The 19353-nt window shown below is 34.3% G+C and overlaps 3 protein-coding genes across 3 annotated transcripts in view; 2 read left to right on the top strand and 1 right to left on the bottom strand.

Annotated features, from left to right (window-relative positions):
* Window positions 1–1412: 1412 nt before the first annotated feature.
* Window positions 1413–8070, bottom strand: LOC107031418 (CRM-domain containing factor CFM3A, chloroplastic/mitochondrial-like). The gene is made up of 9 exons (XM_015232776.2): window positions 6950–8070; window positions 5409–5886; window positions 5200–5330; window positions 4156–4506; window positions 3769–3925; window positions 3402–3694; window positions 3155–3214; window positions 2929–3018; window positions 1413–1923 (listed from the first exon to the last, which is right to left on the bottom strand). Exons 1-9 carry the CDS (start codon window positions 7895–7897, stop codon window positions 1780–1782), a joined length of 2652 nt encoding a protein of 883 aa, XP_015088262.1. The 5' UTR covers window positions 7898–8070; the 3' UTR covers window positions 1413–1779.
* Window positions 8071–8571: 501 nt separating this feature from the next.
* Window positions 8572–14100, top strand: LOC107029698 (DNA-directed RNA polymerase V subunit 7-like). The gene is made up of 2 exons (XM_015231138.2): window positions 8572–8770; window positions 13305–14100. The coding sequence occupies exon 2, from the start codon at window positions 13312–13314 to the stop codon at window positions 13870–13872; it is 561 nt and encodes a 186-aa protein (XP_015086624.1). The 5' UTR covers window positions 8572–8770; window positions 13305–13311; the 3' UTR covers window positions 13873–14100.
* A 2101-nt stretch (window positions 14101–16201) lies between these two features.
* The window catches only part of LOC107029356 (phosphatidate cytidylyltransferase 1-like), an 8331-nt gene continuing 5179 nt past the window's right edge, over window positions 16202–19353 (top strand). The window contains exons 1-3 of the mRNA XM_015230750.2: window positions 16202–16357; window positions 17210–17338; window positions 17872–18125. Coding sequence (XP_015086236.1) covers window positions 17264–17338; window positions 17872–18125 — 329 coding nt within the window. The 5' untranslated portion in view covers window positions 16202–16357; window positions 17210–17263. The remainder of the gene's footprint in view (window positions 16358–17209; window positions 17339–17871; window positions 18126–19353) is intronic.

Here is a 19353-nt window from a genome sequence, read left to right as displayed (position 1 = left end):
CATGGTTTTCTCATGAAACTCATACACATATTGTTAGTATATTGACATGGTATTCGAGCAAATCATATATGTATATCTTCGTATCAAGCATGGTACCAAGCCAATCTTAGAATATATCAAAAATAATATCCGAGTCATCATCATGAGGATATTTTATACTAGGCATGGTATTCGAACCAATCATTAGTATATACCAGGCAATTCCCAGATTATCCTAGCATTTGCAAAGTTATTGGCACAAATAATAAGGTTAAGGGCGCAATTCCCAGATTATCCTATTAAGACCATTCACCTTGATAATACAGGGGAATTTACGTCACAAGCTTTTGATGATTATTGCTTAGTAATTTGGATAAGAATTGAACTTCCTGCTGCTCATGTTCGTAATCAAAATGACCTTGCAGGGTCATTTAGTAAGCTCCTACAATTGATAGAAAGACCACTACTTATGTAAACAAAATTGCCCACAACTATATGGGGTAATGCTATCCTACATGCAATAACACTTGTTCGTCTTAGACTGACTAATTATAATAAATATATGAGAAAAAGGTCTGATATACCCCTCAACTTTGTCATTTGAAGCTGATATACTCCTCGTTATAAAAGTGGCTCATATATGCCCTTACCGTTATACAAACGGCTCACATATACCCCTGCCATTACAAAATGGCTCACATATACCCTTCATTTAACGGAAGTTAAAAAATTATTTTTAAATTTATATTTATTACTTCTAATTTTTTTTAAAAATTATTACCCATATATGATTCTTCTATCAAAGTTCAAGATATATTTTAATTTTTTTTCATACATAAATTATTTTTTGACTTCTTTTATTATAATTATTTGAATTCTTATTCTTATTTTGTTTTTTTCTTTCATTCCATAGTTTAAAGAATAAAAAATTAAACTATTTTTTTGTGTGCATTGTAATTTAATTTTGTATTCGAAGAAAAAATTTGGTCATCTACAATAAGTTTTACAAGAATATTAGTGAAACATAAATAAATTTGATTATCAAAATAATAATTATAAATTAGTCATTGAAACAAAACAAAATTCAAAAAAAAATATGTTTGACGAGGATTAAATTTACTCATATGGGATTATATTTTTTAGAAAAAAATAATAAAAATTTAGATTAAAATTATTATTATTTTCATTTCCGTTAGAGGAAAAGGGTATATGTGAGCCATTTGTTTACAAGTAGGGGTATATATGAGCCACTTTCATAACAAGGGGTATATCAGATCTAAATGACAAAGTTGAGGGATATATCAAACTCTTTTCCCTAAATATATACTATCCGTCACAATTGGTGTTTGGTCATGAACCAAATATTGATTATCTACGAATTCTTGGATGTTTGCTCGTCTTAGATTTTCTCAAGCCTATCCTAGGCAAAGAAGTAAAAAACTAATACTAGCATAATTAACTGTTGTCAAAAAGACAGATGGGAAATTATGCTGTATTTTCCTTGACAAATATGTACAGAGAAGCTCAATGAAAGCTTTGTCACTAGGATCTCCTTTTCTTTTGGAGCTAAAAGCTTTAAAATAACAGCATATCATGTAAAATATCGACGATCAGCAAGACCAGAGCCCAGAGGCATCACATGGAACCTGCACAGTAATCAAATTCTTTAAGTTCAGTTTTTCTTTTGTTGTTGTTCTGCTTCTTCCGTAGCCCAGTTCTGCATCCTAGCTTCTTCAACTTCCTCGATTGTACAAACAAGCCACAACATGCCTTAAGGGAGTGTCAAGAACAATGTTTTGCTCAAACAAGCTCTCTTTCTGATTCATTTTGATGAATATACTGGAACTCTCTTTTTGGATGTGGAATATCATCTGAATCATCACTACGATGGACAACATCGTTATCATTGTCAAAAACCTCTATGAATGCATCATCCCCTTCCTCCTGTTAATGAACCGAGTTAGGTGATTTGACAATAATAATGAAGAGTTAAAATCTAGAAAGGGTGCGCCTTTATCGTGCACATTGTGAAGAGGGAAGTTGAACTGTCCGGAATGACCCCTTTTTAACTTGTTACTCCTTTACCATACTTTCATAGGTTGATGCAATAAAACAAGGTTATCAAGGAGATTATCATGATGTTTGTGTGTTGTGTTTCTCTGTAGTTCAAATCGTCAATGGACAAGAAAATCCGCATGTATTCCTAGAAAAAGGTATCCTTTGTACAAGTTTATCCTGATACAGGACATGCTCTTTTTTAAAAAAAAGAAAACGATGGTGGTGTCTATGCCAACTTTCATTCACCACATTTAATTCAACCAGGTACCTACTACCTCCCACAACCACAAGTACCGGTAACTCTGCACATGATGACTGTCTCTTCAACTGCAACTCATCACATCAATAATTTGCAGACTAAATTTTAAGTTTTGAGTGAGTTACAACTTGAATTGTTATAATCTACACTTTAAAAGGTACATGTGTGCCTATATAACAGAGTAAAGCTCAAAGTAGATAAAATGCACCTCCAAAATCACCCACTTTTCAATTAATTTCCTGTTTTTCTTTTTGCATAATTTCTACATCTAATTTTCTGTTACATTTTTTTCTATTTGATTTTGGTAAGAGGCTTTCACCAATTACGTTTATCCAATTTGCAAACATTTTGGAATTCATCTATACATATACATGCACCTGAATTGAGTGGGAGGATAAAGAACATATGGCAAACATCCGTTAGTGCTTGATTAAGCCAAGGTGGCACTAAATTAACATGTTATGGCCTGGGCCAGAATAATGCTTCAACAGGAAAAATCTCGGTTTAGCCAATTCCAGTCATTAGAACTGCTCCTTGACGAGGAGAAAGAGAAATGACATTCCATATGCAGTCTAAAGAAGAAAGAATCTGAATAACCCAGTGCTGCTAAAATGCCAGATGGAGATACTAACCTCACTATCCTCGTCTTCAGAAGAATAAGCAGAATTTAGCTTATCATACAGTTCATCATCTGCAGAGTCTTTCAGACTAGCTAGTTGTTCCTACCATTATAAGCATATAGGAGAAAAGGTTCAATAAAATCCAAATGAGTCAAAGAGTTAACAACTAACTTAAGGATCTACATAAGTTAACCAAAAGAAACTAGATACGAGATGCAGAGTAGCAAAGAGATCATACAATTTCGGCTGTAAGCTGTCCAACTCTTGTTTGAACTGCCGAAATATGTTCCAGAAGAGCCTGTTACAGCAGCAAAGCCTTGTCATTAGCACAAATCTCTTAAAAAATTAGAACTTATTACATATGTACATGACAACTCTGACAAAGGCAGATTCAAGCAACACAAACCGAATGGGCTAAAAACTGCTTGTACACATAAAAGAGAAAAAATATTCAAAGACTAAAGTTATTAGGTCAAAGAAGGTACCTCGCGTCTCTGAAGCTCTATTGAACGTGCCAGTGCCTTTCTTTTGGTTAAAAGATTTTTGGGCCTAAGAGTAGGTGGTCGACTGTAGTCCTTACCACGGAACACAATTATAGCATATCCTTTGGACACTTTGTCCACTGAAACCAAGACGCCTCCACTCTCTGCTTCAAGGGCTAGAGCAATTTTTGATACTTGTTCGAAATTCTTGGCCTTCACCATGATTTTAACCAATTCACGGTACTTCCAATGCAAGTGCATATTCTCCACCGTACCATCAAAAATTCCACGTCTACCTGAAAAGAGAAAAGCATTTCATGTCATTTTCTGGTTGTTCAGCACAAAAATCGAGTATGAGAAAGAAAGTTACCTAAAAGTAAGAAAGCTTTCATCCTTAGCCCAAGCTTCCGAAACATAAATCTCTCCTCATCTGTTAAGCTATCAGGCTCTGCACGCCTATCCAAAGGATTTAAAGTTTCCTCCACCTTTGACAAGACACGCTCAGCTTTCATCAACTTTCTTTCAGCCTGAAAATTAAATTTTGCTTTAATGTCTCTCACTGGACTCTTAAATCTCCAAGAGATTACACACTGAAGAGTGAAGAATTTACTTACACGGTTCATAGTCGAAATGGCTATCTCACAATTTTACAATAGACAATTGAAAGAACTAAAGTCATGACAAAGCTGCTAAAAAACAGAAAAACCAGTAACAAATAGGCTTTTAATAAAAGTAACCTGGCTTTTGTAGAACTTACAAATGCAAGCTTTTTTTCAAGCTTCCTGACCAGGTCACCATGCCTTAATAGTTCTGCTTCTCGCATCACATTCTCCTTGTGCTTATCATCCAGCCTTTTCCCCCATCTAGCATCAGCATCCAAAGTTTCTCCTAGTGTGCCAGCAGTCCTTGAAGAATTAATTGTTGTAACGCCTGCTGTGAGGTTGAGTGATGCTCGTAGCCTAGCTTTCTCTTCTTCATCTTGCAAGGTCTTTGCCAATCTCTCCTTCTCTAACAAGGCTTCTGCAACCTCTGGTGACAAAAAATCTTTCCCTCTGTAGAATACCAAGAAGTCCTTGTTTCTAGATAGTAGCATACCCCCTGTTAATTTCTGAACACAAAACCAAATAATATGCAGATATTGTTAAGCTATATTACTATGCTATCGACATTCAGTTAATTCAAAAAATATTGACCTGCGACAGAAAATATCCGACTTTTAGTTAGATCTCGGGAAAGTGTCAAACTCAGCATGAAAAAATATTCTGATAACAGTGAGAATGGTTTCAATGTTAGAAATGGAACTCGTGAAGACCTTTTCAAGTGTAATATGAATTTTCATTCAACCTTGTGGTTCTTTTGTTTTCCAGCAACCATGATGCAGTATAGAGGAGACAAAGAACTACATCCTAGTCAGCACACAAGTTTTCCAGAGAGCAGAAATGTCATTTGGAAGACTTGCTTTGGGTTTTGGTTGGACAAACATACAATTGCATAACAATATCCTTTTATGAGACAATATCATTGCAATATTACTTCTGAAACATTGAGAATTTGGTAAATTGCATAATCATTCATCCTATGTGTATTTAAGTAAGCTTTTCTTTGCATTTTCTTTTGGAATGAAATTCTGTCTTGTCTGTTTTAAATCAGCAATTGTCCGTAAGGCCTATTGAACCAAACGAAGTGTGATTGAAAGTAAATAACTGGTATATCACAGTAGAATACCAACTAGAAGGCATGGAAACGACACCACTTTTTTGTGAATAATGTACAGAACTACACCAAAGCACTCTTTTAGTACCTTTATATCCTCAGCCATTCTCTCACTTGTTGTAAGCTGAACGCCACGTTTTATAGCAATCTTTGCAATTGAACTTCGTTGCCACAGCTTAACCATGACTGAGGCCAAACCTTGATGCTGCCTGCTTCTACCTGAATACTTGAACTATATAATATTTAGAGTATATTTTGAGAAATCCAAAATACTTAGATAAGTCCAGCGATGCATACCTAAAGCAAAATGTGGAGGTAGAACTCTGGCAAGCCTTCTTAAAGCAGTTGCTTCTCTTGCCGCAAGAGTAGATCTCACCCCATATGGAAGAATTCTGAAAGGAGGTTGATATTCAGGGACTATACCTGGAAGTAAATCTGCATCTACCGGAAGTGGTCCGGATCCTGGCCAATCTGTATACCTAGGCCCCAAGCCATCTAACAGTTTGTCTACTTCATCTTCATAGTTCACTTCTGATTGTCTATCAATATTTTTGTTCTCTTCAGAAGTATCTACAGAGTCTTCTCGGAGGGAATCGACATCATTGCGAGGATTCTGATTACTTTCGCCATCAACTGTTGGAGAGTTCTTCTGACGAATCTCATCTCTTCTCATTATCCTCTTCTTCATTCGCTCAGATGGAGTCTCGTAACTGACACCTCTGTAAAGAGCCACAGAAGTGCCCGATCTCCAAATCACCAGTCCACCAGTTTTCCTCTGAATAGTCGGAAAATGAATCAGTGAAGGCTAAAAGCTAAACAAAGACAAAATGTCATTGTGAATTATATGAGATCATAATGCTTCAAAAACTGAACTCTTTGCTCATTAAGAGACAGCTAATATTGTCAATATACACTCAAGCAGTTTTATCTCAAAGATGCTGCAAAATTAAAGAGATAGCCATCCATAAAGGCACTAATAAGAATGCTTCTACACATGTTGCCCCGAGGAAACTCAATACAAGATAAAAGACTCTGAGTAAGAAAAGTTGATACAAGATAAATTAAACAACTAAACACCACTATTTAGTATGCTTACTATGGTATAGCCTTTGAACCGTAGCAAAAACTAAAAATACACTTGAAATACCAATTTCAAAAAAAAAAAGGCACTTGAAATACTTCCTGTTCCCCATAACAGAAACCAAAACACATCCAAAATTCACTCAATTGTGATGCAGACATTGTTATCAAAAGCAAAAAGCACAAAAAAGCTCTAAGGTCTGTGGGGAGCTTTGGGTTCAAACAGGTTTTAATTAAAAAAGGCACAAATGGAGGAAAATACATATGTATATGTCCACTCCAAGACTAATAATTATAAGCATGAATGACAAATATACGTACAAAATAATATGATAAAGTGAAGCGTCAATTTTTTAGTGTCGCCTCTTCAGAAGAGACTCACTGTCAGGGAAGCATGTTGTAGAACCTTGATGATGACTCCGAAGGTGCACATTAAGCGTGGCGAAGCGTTCAACGCGTTTTGAGCCTTGCTTCAGGGCTTCAAGACTTATGCATACATGAATAATTTTTCTCTACTCCCATTACCAGGAGAAAGGGGTAGAATTTTGTGCTCCACTTACATACATGGTTTACGCTTCATTTAGGAGAGGAAAATTATGTTCACATTCTCCATGAGAGAGTTCGAATACCAATTCAATCCGAGCTCTCAAATGCTCCAAAAGGAACAGATTAGCAAAACATCACAAAGAAACTGAAGCAAATTACACCAACAAGCAGAGGTATACAAGAACAGTTCAAAAAATAACTCTTTGGCTTACCTCTAGAATCTCATGCATTCTCTTCATATTTAGTGCAGGAGCACCTTCAACTTTCAACCTGACAACCTCAGATGTTTTCCACTTCTCGCGAATGGTTTCTACAACTTGTTGTGTAACACCAGCACCGGTAATTCTCGACTTGTTCTTTATCCTAAGAGCCAAATTCGTCAACCTTCTAAGCTCAGAAGCAGGAAGTGTCAGCTCAGCCAAATGAGTCCTACTCCTACTAGCCATTGAATTACTCTCCTCTTTCTTCACCAATGGCTTTTCCCATGGAAATCCAACTACACCATCTTTGGCAATTATATTCTCATCCCCAAATGGAGTTTCTTCAGAAAACCCACCTCTTACATTTGGCAATATTCCTTCTTCAACAAAAAAGATATCCTCAATAGACCCTTTCTCAACAACTCTCTTTTCCCTCTTCTCCTTCTCTGTAGCCTCATCAGCATACCCAAATTTCTTCAATTTCTCAACAATTCTATCCATTGTACTACCGCTAATACTTTCTTCACAGTCAGAACCAGATGTATCCCCATTACTATTCCTATAATTCAACACAATTTGGGCCTTTTTCAGCTTAATATCATTACGGGTTTCATTCCATTTACCTAACCAAGAACTACTAAATACACTAGTACCACTATCTCTAGACTTCAAATTGGGTGATATTGTATCCAAATTCCATCTTCTACTGCTGTTTTTCACCACAAAATTTGATCTTTTTAATGGGGTTCTCTTAAAAATACAATCTTTATTGACAACATCATGTGGGGTAACCACAAAATTTGATCTTTTTGATGGGTTTTGCTTAAAAATACAATCTTGATTGACAATATCATGTGGGGCATGAAAAATTGGTTTCTTGAAAGGTTTGGATGAACTATACCTGAAGAATGATAGCCTTGTGGTTCTGGGGTAGAACTGGTGGCTGGGAACTAGAGCCATGCTCAAATCATATGCATATACACATATATAGATACACCAAAATGAACATGTATATATATAACAAAATGGAAGGAAAAGAACTGAAAAACAGAGAAAATAGAAGTAAATATAGCAAAAGAGTGTGAGGGTTTTGGGTGGGGTTTGTTCTCTCCTTCAATATATCATCTCAGTGACAGATAGTGATAAAACAAGAATTTTATACTTACTGGTGTGTTTGATAGAAAGTAAAATATTTTCATCAAAAATGTTTGAGTAAGTTTTTATTTTATTTAATGTCTATCGTATAAATAAAAAATATTATCCGATTATATACATATTAAGAAAGACGAGTGATGAAGTAGGTGATATGATAACGCGATTAGGGCAAAATCATGTGAGATATATCGTGATAAGTTTGATAAAAGATTATAATGTTATCTTTATGATGCATATAAATACATAAAAAAAAATATTAATGTAACACATGGATAATTGAGTCACTTAACAATTCATTGAATTTGATTTACATTCAAAGGAATCAATGAATAATTAAGTGATTAACACTTAATAAAAAGATATAAGCATTTAATAATAATAAATATATACAGTGGATGTATCTGTAACAAAGTTAATATTATAGGGGTGTTTGATGCAATTTATCCTAAAAATTGAAGTTTCCTATTTTAAAATTTAGAAAGAGGTCACAGTGTTTAACAATGGCAGAAATGGGACATTGTACCCAGTAATTGGATCTTCAAAATTTCCAACCCAGATGTCAAGAAAGTGCTACTATAGCCCTCAATCTTCATCTCTGTAAAAACCCCATTTCATATTTTGTATAGTTTTCTTAAATCCCTCCCAAAAAAAGCTAGTGCAAAGTTTTCATCTTTACTGGTAAGAATTTCATACTGATCTTTGGTTTATCAATGAAATTGTATTCTGTAGGGTTCTGTTGATTATTTGTGGTTTTTGAATGATGGGTTTGTGTTTTTTTTTTCTATTTTGAAACGATGTGTTTTTGCTGTTCTGTGTTTTGCTGCTTCTCTTTGAAAGGTTTAAAGATTGTGTCTTTGAGTTTCCTGGATTAATGTAGCTGTGCTCTTTCTTTTATGTGAATTTTTGTATGGATGTATGCATCCTTGGATTTGATTCAATGAGAAATGCTGTACAACTCAGGATGTGTGGTAGACACTAGACCCAGGTTTTGAAGTTTGTGGGTTCATAGTCAAATATTTGTAGATATTAAGTCTATTTATAGTGAATCAAATACGAGACGAGAACATTATATGATTTCTTTCCATGTGTGCTAGCCTTGGTGTCTTGTTGAATTAGTCTGAGGTAGGTGCAAATTGTCCTGGACGCCACAGTTTAAAAAGAAAATTAAGTGAATTTCCTATATATAGAGTATGAATAAAAGCTCTGTAGATCTGCTTCAGTTATGACACACATCATGAGTTTGAATCTTCTAGGAGAACCAAGTATGATATTTAGGTAGAAAAGGATAGAGAGGTGTTCCTATTATCAAAGCTCTGGATTCGGATGGGTTCTCCATGGGTTTCTATGAAAAGTGTTCCGGAGTAATTAAAGTGGATCTGCTGAATACTCAATCACTTTCACAATCTCGAATTTTTGAGAAGTTTAAATGCTTCTTATATTGCTCTTATTCCCAAGATGATTGGTGCAAAGGAGCTTAAAGATTATAGACACAGTTTCATAGGTAGTTTCTATAAGATTCTCTCTAAAGATTTGGCAGATAGACTTAAAAAAGTGCTTCCACTCGAGTCAGTGCTTCTGAAATGGTTCTTTTAGCAACAAAAACATCACAAATTTGACATTGATTGCTAATGAATGTTTGGATTCAAGAATGAAGTTAGGAAAGTCTGGAATCCTTTGTAAGCTAGAAACTGAAACAGCGTTTGATCATGTCAATTGGGGATTCTTACTGAACCTGTTGAGGCAGATTGGTTTCAGCCTCAAATGGATTAATTGGATCAAATTTTGTGACTCTTCAGCGAAATTCTCAGTTCTCATCAATGGTAGCACCCAGGGTTCCTTTTCTTCACAAAGAGAACTTAAACAACGAGATTCCCTTTCTCCTTTTCACTTCAATGGAGGGACTCAGCAAGAAGATATATAGTGCTGCACAAACAAATTGGGTCTCAGATTTTCATGCGGATCGCAGAGGCATCCACAATCTCAACGTCACTCATATTTCATATGCAGATGACTCTATGAGCATGTGTGATGCTGATGAACATCAAGTTTTGATTCCTCAGGATGATCTTAACATGTGTTGACGTTGTCTCGGGGTTACACATCACCTTCACCAAAAGTTCTCTCTTTCTGGTTGATGATATGCCTAATATAAGTTAGCTTGCCAATATTTTGCAGTGCAACATTGGAATGCTTCCTACTAATAGAGTAATAGTTTGGGCTTACCTCTGGGAAACAAATATAAATCAGTGAATATGGAATGAAGTAACTGAGAAGATGAAAAAGAAGTTGGCAAACCGTAAGAGACGATATCTTTCATAAGAGGGAGAATCACTTTGATCAACAGTGTGCTCAGTGCACCATGTCTCTTTTTAACGGCTCTATCCTCGGTTATGGAAAGATTGGACGGATTGAGATGAAACTTCCTTTGGCAAGGAAATAAGCAATCTAATCATTTTCTGTTTTATGAATTAAAAAGCAGTCACCCGAGGGCCGAGGCAAAAGGAAAGGTAGTCTTGGTATTATAATGTTAGCATGTTGATGAAATGGCGTTTGAGATTCAAAAAGGAGGTTGATGCACTTTTTAGGAGGGTTTTAGAAAAATTCACACTTGAGGTTCCCTGGATTACCAAAATCTCTGCAGTACCTCATGGTATTGGACTGTGGAAGCATATCCTAGGCCATTGGAAAAAATTATAAGTCAAATATGGTCTTTATTCTCAGTAATGGGAAAAAGTAACATTTTGGGAAGACACATTGTTGGGTCACACCTCTCTGAAAGACCACTTCATGGATATCTTCAAGTTATTATCTCAACAAAGGGAGAAATTGCAGTATTCTGGTCAACAAAAGGATGACATCTTTTTCTTAGAAGGAATATTAATGACTAGGAAGTGGAAAAACTATACCTATTGCTCCAGAGGTAAAGCAAGATAACATTGGATCACAACAAAACAGACTCCATCAGTTGGAAAAACCATCACCAGGGTCTGTCAGAAATTGTTACCACATGCTAGGCTCTAGCAATGATAGGGTTTTATGGCCTTGGGATAAGATTTGGAGAAATAAGGCACCTTTGAAGGTCTCTTGTTTCTCTTGGATTGTTGCTAAGGAGGCTTGTCTCACTCAATAGAACCTACAAAAGATGTTCATTGTATGAAGAGCATTTGGAATAAGTTTTCCACCTCTTTCTGCATTGTAGGGCCACTAGCCAGCTATGGAACATGTTTTTTGTAATTCTAGGCATGAGCTGAACCATATCTAGTTCCATGATTGAGTTCTTGCTTGGCTGGAACAGAGGGGCTTGATAAGAAATCTCTAAAAACTTGGAACACTCATACCTCAGGTTATTTGGTGGACTATCTGTCTCGGAAGAAACAATATAATTTTTAAGGCAAAAAGAGTAACTATCACAGCAAGAAATGTCTTTTTGTTTGTTTGTTTGTAGTTTTTTGGTGCAATCTGGTTATTGTACATGATGTAGGTGGAATGTTAAACACAATATAGGGATTATGCAACCTCTAATCATGCCTATTTCACTGGCTCAGAGCACAGATTTATAACAACTTTAATTACTTAACAAAAAAATAAATAATAAAGAATTGAGAAGGGATAGGTCACAAAGACCATTGATGCCACTTTATATGTTGGTGAATGGTGAAGCTGAGGCATGAAAATGGTGGTAGCATTTTCCTAGTTAAGCTGTGAGGTCCAAAAGACATGAATCTGGTAATAGTTACACTGAGGAACTCTTATTTTAGAAGCTCCAAAAGATCTCTCAGCAGTGGAGGTTAAGCAGAATTTTCTGCTAGACTCTCGTGAGCTATGTTTGCCCGGCCATCTGCTGCTCTGTTTGCTTGTATCTAACCATGTTGTATTTTACATTCCCAGTTTCTATTGAGCAGAGTCCCACTGTCTTCAAGACTTCCTTTTTATTGGCAAACTAAGAATTATTGGTGTTAGAAGCAGCATAAAGAGAACACTGTTACAGATGACATCCAAAAAGGAGTAAGAACTTTACAGAAAGTGTAATGAACTAATGAAATCAATCATGGAAATAAATAGGTTTCAAGTAAAGCTTCTATTGAAGACACTTTTGAACATGCTAATTGGATGAATGATGTCTCAATCATGCAATATTCTACACGGCATAAAATGATATATAGATTCATGCGTACTTTATGTAGGTATTGTTTACGAGGAAAACAAAAAATAACAACCAAACGTTATATAACTTAATGCTGATTTTTGTGTAAAAAGGGCTCGATGCACAAAGCATCTCCGCTATGGTCTAGGGAAGGGATGCACTCCTAGGGGTGTGACATAGACAACCTACCCAATGCAAGCATTAGTGGCTGCTTCTACAACTCGAACCCATGACCTATAGGCCACACAGACAACTTTACTGTTGCTCCAAAACTCCTCTTCAGTGCTGATTTTTTTGTGAAGAAAGTTCATAAAACCCAACCAAGCATGGTACAATTAATGGTGAATTTTATGTGGAGATTAAATCTCCTCAACACAAACCAAACAACCCTCTGATTGTATTTCTTCATTAAGTTCCACCCACTCCCTACCCGGGGGTAGGTGCCAATCTCATTGTCAATGGGGGATGGTCTTAAGGCTGCTCCTTGCTCCACATGCCAAATTAACATATCAAATTGCATGTTTCATTTATAATTGTTTTGTTAATGTATCACCTTGAATAATATATAGTTGTGTTCGTCCTATTATCACCAGCAAAGTCGTTTTAATAATAGTTATGTTCATAGTAATAGTTAACTAGGGTGTTACCTTAGGTAATTGTTGGATCAAATTACATGATTAAGCCATTGGGGTTATGCGCTAGAAGATTCTAACTGTTGGGCTTGGATTTCCCTTCTGTGCTATTAGCTATTGATCTGCATTTTGTCTTTCTTTAATTCTTTCCCGTTTTCATAGCCATGTGGGGTGCTTTTATTGATTCAAGCTAACGAATATGGATAAATTTTACTTATATCTGGGAGAGCCTGCGACTCAATTTGTTCTAGACAAATCTCTGCCCCATGCCTCCATCCAATTTCATCATTTTAGAAATGATTCTGTTTGGTGCGGCCCTGGGGATCGAAGCACAAAAATGTATATAGCAGAATAAAAAGGGAAAACATGAGGATGTGGTTGATTTATTCTAGCATTGTCTCTGTCCTAGTTATCTTATTTCTTGTTCGAAATGTAGGGACTCAATGCTGTGCGACTTTGAAGTTCGCTTATATGTGGTAGTTCCTATGGAAGATATGAAGAAAAGTGGAGAACTCCCTGGAAATATTGTCATCAGGCGTCTTTTTAGCCAACTCACATTTCTGAGGGCTACAGAAGATTGTGGATACTTTCTCAAAGTAACAAAAGTGAAGAGCGTAGGCAATGGAAAGTTGTTAGACTCGTCAAAGTACATCATGTTCCCTGTAACCTTCCACAGTCTTACCTTCTTACCTAAAATCGGGGAAGTTTTGGTTGGTATTGTCGTTGAGGTTTGCAGGCATGGAGTCTTTCTGAAATGTGGACCCATGAACTCTATTTATCTCAGTGTTCGGAAGATGCCAAATTACAACTATGTTCCAGGTGAAAACCCTTTCTTCATATGCAATGACCAGTCAAGGATTGAGAACGAAGTGGCTGTCCGATTTGTGGTTTATGCTATGAGATGGAGTAGAACCCTTGTTAGGAAATTCGATGTTCTTGCAAGCATCGAAGGTGATTGCCTTGGACCAGTTTCACTGAATGGATTTGATGGACTAGAGCTGTAAAAATCTTATTAGGAAAGGAGATGAAAAGAAAATGCATTGTTAGCATAGGTTCTCTCACCAAATCAAAAATAGGAAACACAAGAAACTTTGTATATGTTTGATTTTACTTATAGGAAGTGAATGAGTAATCAGTGATATTATAACTGTAAAAATTGTTGTGTTACAGCTTTTGCTAAGAATGTATTTGGAGAAATGAAAATGGCTGATATACATATTTAGAATGTTACAATTGGTGTTGGAGCTGAATAGTGAAAATTCTGATCCTTTGAACAGTTTTTCATTTTCTTTACAAGTGTTTTTATCAAAAGTTGTCCTCTTTTTTCATTCGGTATTCGATACCTTCATTCGAGTCTGACTAATCCAGGTTCAGCTATGTAGCGCTCATGCAGGGGAATTAATCTACCAACGACTTTTTCTTACTCAGTGCTCGAAACCAAGACAAGTTTGTTAAAAATGAGAAAAACTAACTTTCCCTGTGGAAACAGGGAAAATAAGTTGTACAAGTAACGCTCCCTATTGATTGTGTCTTCTCTACCTTTCAGCTCATGTCATCTTCACACATCCTTACCTTCGATAGTATTTATTTGGATTATATATAACTATTTCTTTTAATAATTTTTTTTGCTAAAATAACGAAGAAACTTTTAAACAACTGAATATTGAAATTTTCTTATTTTTTTAGTAAGTCATATTAAGTGGTCTACTTTAGCCATAAAATTTATGCTTAGCTCTACTATGGAAAAAAGGTAGGGAAACTTAAAAGTAAATATATTATAATAAGAAAATATTTACCATTTATAGTAATAATATTTTTTTTCACTTGATCACTTTTAATTCATTTATAATACAAGTTTAATACATATTACAAAGAATAATTTATTATTCACATATAATACAAATTTTGATGATGAATAATACATTTAACACATTTTAATACACTTATAATACAATGTGATAATTTTTTACCAAACAAACATGATATATTTCAAAAAAACAATTATAATTCATATATATTGCGTACATAATTCACTTTTAATACATATTACAGATTTAACAAAGCATTGCTATAAATGGTAATAAACAAAAAATATTGTTAAAATCAATAATTATTTTTTAAAATGTATTAATTTATGTAATTTTTCAAAAAAAATTATATTCCATTTCCATAAAAAAAAAAGCCCCTCTTTTTAGCTTTTCAATCTTTTTCTTTTAAAAAATATGATGGTATTTGTCCTTTTTAACAAACCCACTAAAAAGAAAGGAACCAAAAAAAAAGAGAGGTAAAGAATAAGAGAATAATAAAATAAATATAACAAGCAAATGGAAAAGAAAGCAAAAGGAAAGAAAAAGAATTGCCCAAATTACAAAATAATGAAAGAAAAAAAAAGTTAAAATATTTAGTTAAATTTCAAGATTTTCAGTTCCAACTAATTAATTATTGGTTGAATTTTTTTTATTATAAAATGGTTAAGCTTTATAGCTGGAAATTGAAACAACAAAAAGCTCCTAAACTGACAAGTGTGAAGTGTCCAATCATTACTAAATCATGGTTTGGTTCAAAAAAGTATTTGACATTCTGTCTGATTATGATAGGTTAAAAATATGACGAAAGATATTTACGTATTATTTATAATAATTTGAAATGTGTTTATATATTTTTTTAATTTTAGCACATATTCGCCTAATAATGACTAAGCAGGAGGTATAAAAATAGTATTGAATAAAGTATATTAACAATATATTATAGTATTAATTCTGCTTTATTGAATACGTCGATATCATTTATTATGCATTATTTGATTAGTATATTTAAAATAATCTACATTACATGATTATTTATTTACAAAAATGTATTGAAATATGATATTAGCTTGAATCTCTCTTGTTCCTTGACCATTTTTTTTTTCCTTATAAAAAAGAAAAATAGTTTGTTTCTATTAAGGAATTTTTTTTATATTTTTTGGCAAACAAAAGCCACAGAGTGCAATATACGTTATGCCTTTAGTTTTTTTTTTCCTTGCTTTTATTCTTTTGTTGTTATCAAAAACATGAGTATAAGGACAATGATGCCACTACTTATAGACTTATATTTATCTTTTAATTAATTTCAATTTATTTTTATTTGTTCATTATATACTAAGGAAAATTTTATTTTTATTTGTTTAGCTTAAAAAGTTAAGAAACAGATTATTATTTATTTTTAAAAAAGTTTTCTTTGTTAATTTATAGTTATTTTTAAAGTATTGAGTTTTTTGTATTAAAAGTTAATATGATAAAATCATTATTTATTTATTTCTTTTTAATATACGTTAAGTTAATACTGGACAAGTAAAGATTAGATGGAGAGTATAGCTTCAAGCCCATAAAAATCAGGAGTATTCAAGAGGTTGGGTTTTGTTATAATCCAAATGTAGCAAAAAAAAAACAAACAAACCAGAAAGCCCTTAATTCCCTCATTCTTGGAGTTCATATTTTGCTACCTCAGGTTTGATTTCTTTAATTTCTACTCTCTATGTTTGAATTTTTATTGGCTGTATTTTTTTTTTGCCACTGTTAGCTTTTTTTGTTTTAAAATTTCTGTTTTTTTTTATGGTTGAAGAAGACCCTCTGTGCAGAACAGTATTTTGTTGCTATTAGTTGATTGAAACTGTCAAAAAATGTTGCTTTTTGATGATAAAGATTCAGTTTTGTTGCTATTTGTTGATTGAAACTGTCAAAAATGTTGCTTTTGATAATAAAGATTCATTTTTGTTGTCATTTGTTGATTGAAACTGTCAAAAATGTTGCTTTTGGTAATCAAGATTCAATTTTTTTTGGCTATGTTTGAGTGTTTTGCTACTTATGTTGATTAGGGTTCATGAATTCTTGAATTATTTTTTTTATTGATTTTCTTGTGTGGGGTTCATAAAGGTTTGATCTTTTCAGTTGCCAAAGCACCTTCTATTTATTTAATGTGTAGTTCTTTATTAGAGCTGCAATTTTAATGGTAACTGTAATTATGTTGTGTATTTGTATTCTTGAGTCTCGTACCCCACTTATGGGATTATACTCGGTATATTGTTGTTGTTCTCTGTATATCCCATGAATTTGGTTGAGTTTCCCGCTTGAACAGCTGGAGAAATAGTGATCTTCCAATCGCGTCTACTGTAAGATAGATGCCTGAATTGCTCTTTGGGTTTATACACCTCAAAACGGGAATGAATTTTTTGATTTTTCTAGTTAGAATTGATTGGTCGTACCTATCCAATCAATAATGTTTATGACGGACTCACATTTTGCCATTTATAACTACTTTAGCTTCTATTTATTTATTTTTTTAAAATTTAAAATATTCTAGGTGGTTTTTGGTATTAGTGCATTAGTAGTGGAGTAAGGATTTGATACTGAAGCTATGCAAAAGGATAGTAATTCTGGTGCTCCAGGAACACATTCGCCACGATTACGTCGTCGCAGAGGATCAAATGAGGTGACTTTTCCCATTTTCATTCAGTGTTTTTTAAGTGGTTGACTCCATTTTCTGCTTGTTATTCCTGTCGCTCCTAGTGTGTTTTAATCACTTTATATTAGAAAATGGAAGTGTACGAGGGAACGTAACGGCATAGAGATTAATGTTCCTTTTGGCAAAAGTAGTGTATTACTTCCTCTGTTCCATTATATATTATGGTATTGATGAATAATATGTTTATGATATTAACTTGATCTATTGTTTTGTATTAGAAGTAGACTAGTAGTGAAAAAATAATACTGAAGTTGTGGTCTGAAAACATCTCATTGACCTTTAAAATTTGATTAGTTTAATATTTCTTTTCTTTAAAATTGTGAAAGTGGTGTAAACTATAAAATAAAGTTTTCTGGTGTTAAACATATTGGAATGTTTCAAGATAGAATCAGCGTCTTATAATTGGAACAAAAATACTAGATTTTGGTTCGGAATCCTGTCGATGTTATGGGTCTGAATTTTTTCTGAAGTTCTTTTTCTACCTCTTCCCGAAATTTCAGGTTCCTGGGGAGGTTGTCAAAGCAAATGGAGCCCATATGCTTGTTGACGATAGAAACAAGTATAAGTCAATGTTGATCCGTCTATATTCAACTCTCTGGATGATAGGTGGTTTTGCTTTCATCATTTACATGGGACATCTTTATATTTGGGCCATGATAGTAGTTATACAAATATTTATGGCAAAGGAGTTGTTCAATCTACTTAGGAAAGCGCATGAAGACAAGCAACTTCCTGGTTTCAGGCTATTAAACTGGTGAGCAAAATCATACTTGTATTAAGTATTAACCTTATCAAAAAATCATTCTTGTATTTATCATCCTGCTAAATTTTTGTTGACATTGGACTTCTTCTAAAGGCCATATATTTGTTCCATATTTTACTTCCTTTTAAGACACTTTTCATAGTGGGTAGCAGCGGCTCCCAAGAGTGTGACCTAGTGGTCAATGAAGTGAATTGAATAGCATGAGCTCTCAAGTTTAATTCCAGCAGAGATAAAACACTAGGTGATTTCTACTGTCCTAGCCTTGGTGGATATAGTTACCTAGTACTTGTTGTTGGTTGGAGGTGGAAAGGTATACAATGAAATTAGTCGAGGTGCACGCAAGCTGGTATGGACATCACAATTATTTAAAAAAAGACGAAGTAATCTGGTCGAGGTGCGCACATGCATGCCTCCCTAGCTGTTGAGATCAAGTGTCTAGACTTCTCTCGAAATGAAGTAATCTGATTTCTGTTGATCTTGAGCGAAGTTGCTGAGCATGTTAACAAATTACTGTCTTTATACTTAATAATAATTTAAATTCCTTCTGAGGAAGAGGCAAGAGCTCAGTCTAGCGAAGTGGAAAAATCAGCTATCACGGCGTTGTAAAGAGAAGAAATACTAAAGATATCATGAAACTGGTCTTTGATGGATGAGTAACCCAACCAAGTATCCTTCCAAAATCTAATTTTGCAGTCATTGCCAAGCAGAAAACCATAATTTTCAGTTATTTGCCTCTATAAGAACGAATATGCTTCCAAACATCAGTGCCATGATGTGCTATTGACTCTTTTGTGCTTGAGGATTACACAAACTGAAATTTTAATGGATAATCTTCTCTCCACATGTTCTCTATGTTCTAATGCCATTTCAAAATAAAACTTTCATTATGGTGCTTCAAGTTCTTAATCCCAAGACTCCTGTTCTTCCTCTTTTTGATAGCATTGTCCCACTTGCCAAGACATAAAGAGATGCCCTATTTGTTTCGGTTCCATAGGAGATCTCTTCTCAACTTGTTAAAATGCTTTAAGATTGACACAAGTGAAGGAAAGAAAAACATCGTATAGTTGTGAAGAGCATCAAGAAAAATGATTTAAACTTAAGAGTGACTCTTTCTCCTAAAGATAGGTACTACCATTTCCATTTTTCAGTTTTTTTCTCCATCTTTTCGATTATCCTATTCCAGACATTGATGGATTTCTCTTTCCCCCCCCCCCCCCCC

The sequence above is a fragment of the Solanum pennellii genome, chromosome 9 (assembly GCF_001406875.1).
Source record: "Solanum pennellii chromosome 9, SPENNV200".
NCBI lineage: Eukaryota > Viridiplantae > Streptophyta > Magnoliopsida > Solanales > Solanaceae > Solanum > Solanum pennellii.
This window is presented reverse-complemented; position numbering and strand designations above follow the sequence as displayed.

Excerpts from the sequence above, each read along its gene's own strand:
- LOC107031418 (XM_015232776.2), bottom strand. The coding sequence starts at position 7,897 with ATGGCTCTAGTTCCCAGCCACCAGTTCTACCCCAGAACCACAAGGCTA. Across the intron at positions 5,887-6,949 it reads GAATGCATGAGATTCTAGAG|AGGAAAACTGGTGGACTGGT; the intron begins GTAAGCCAAAGA and ends CCGACTATTCAG. Across the intron at positions 4,507-5,199 it reads GAATGGCTGAGGATATAAAG|AAATTAACAGGGGGTATGCT; the intron begins GTACTAAAAGAG and ends TTTTGTGTTCAG.
- LOC107029698 (XM_015231138.2), top strand. The coding sequence starts at position 13,312 with ATGCTGTGCGACTTTGAAGTTCGCTTATATGTGGTAGTTCCTATGGAA.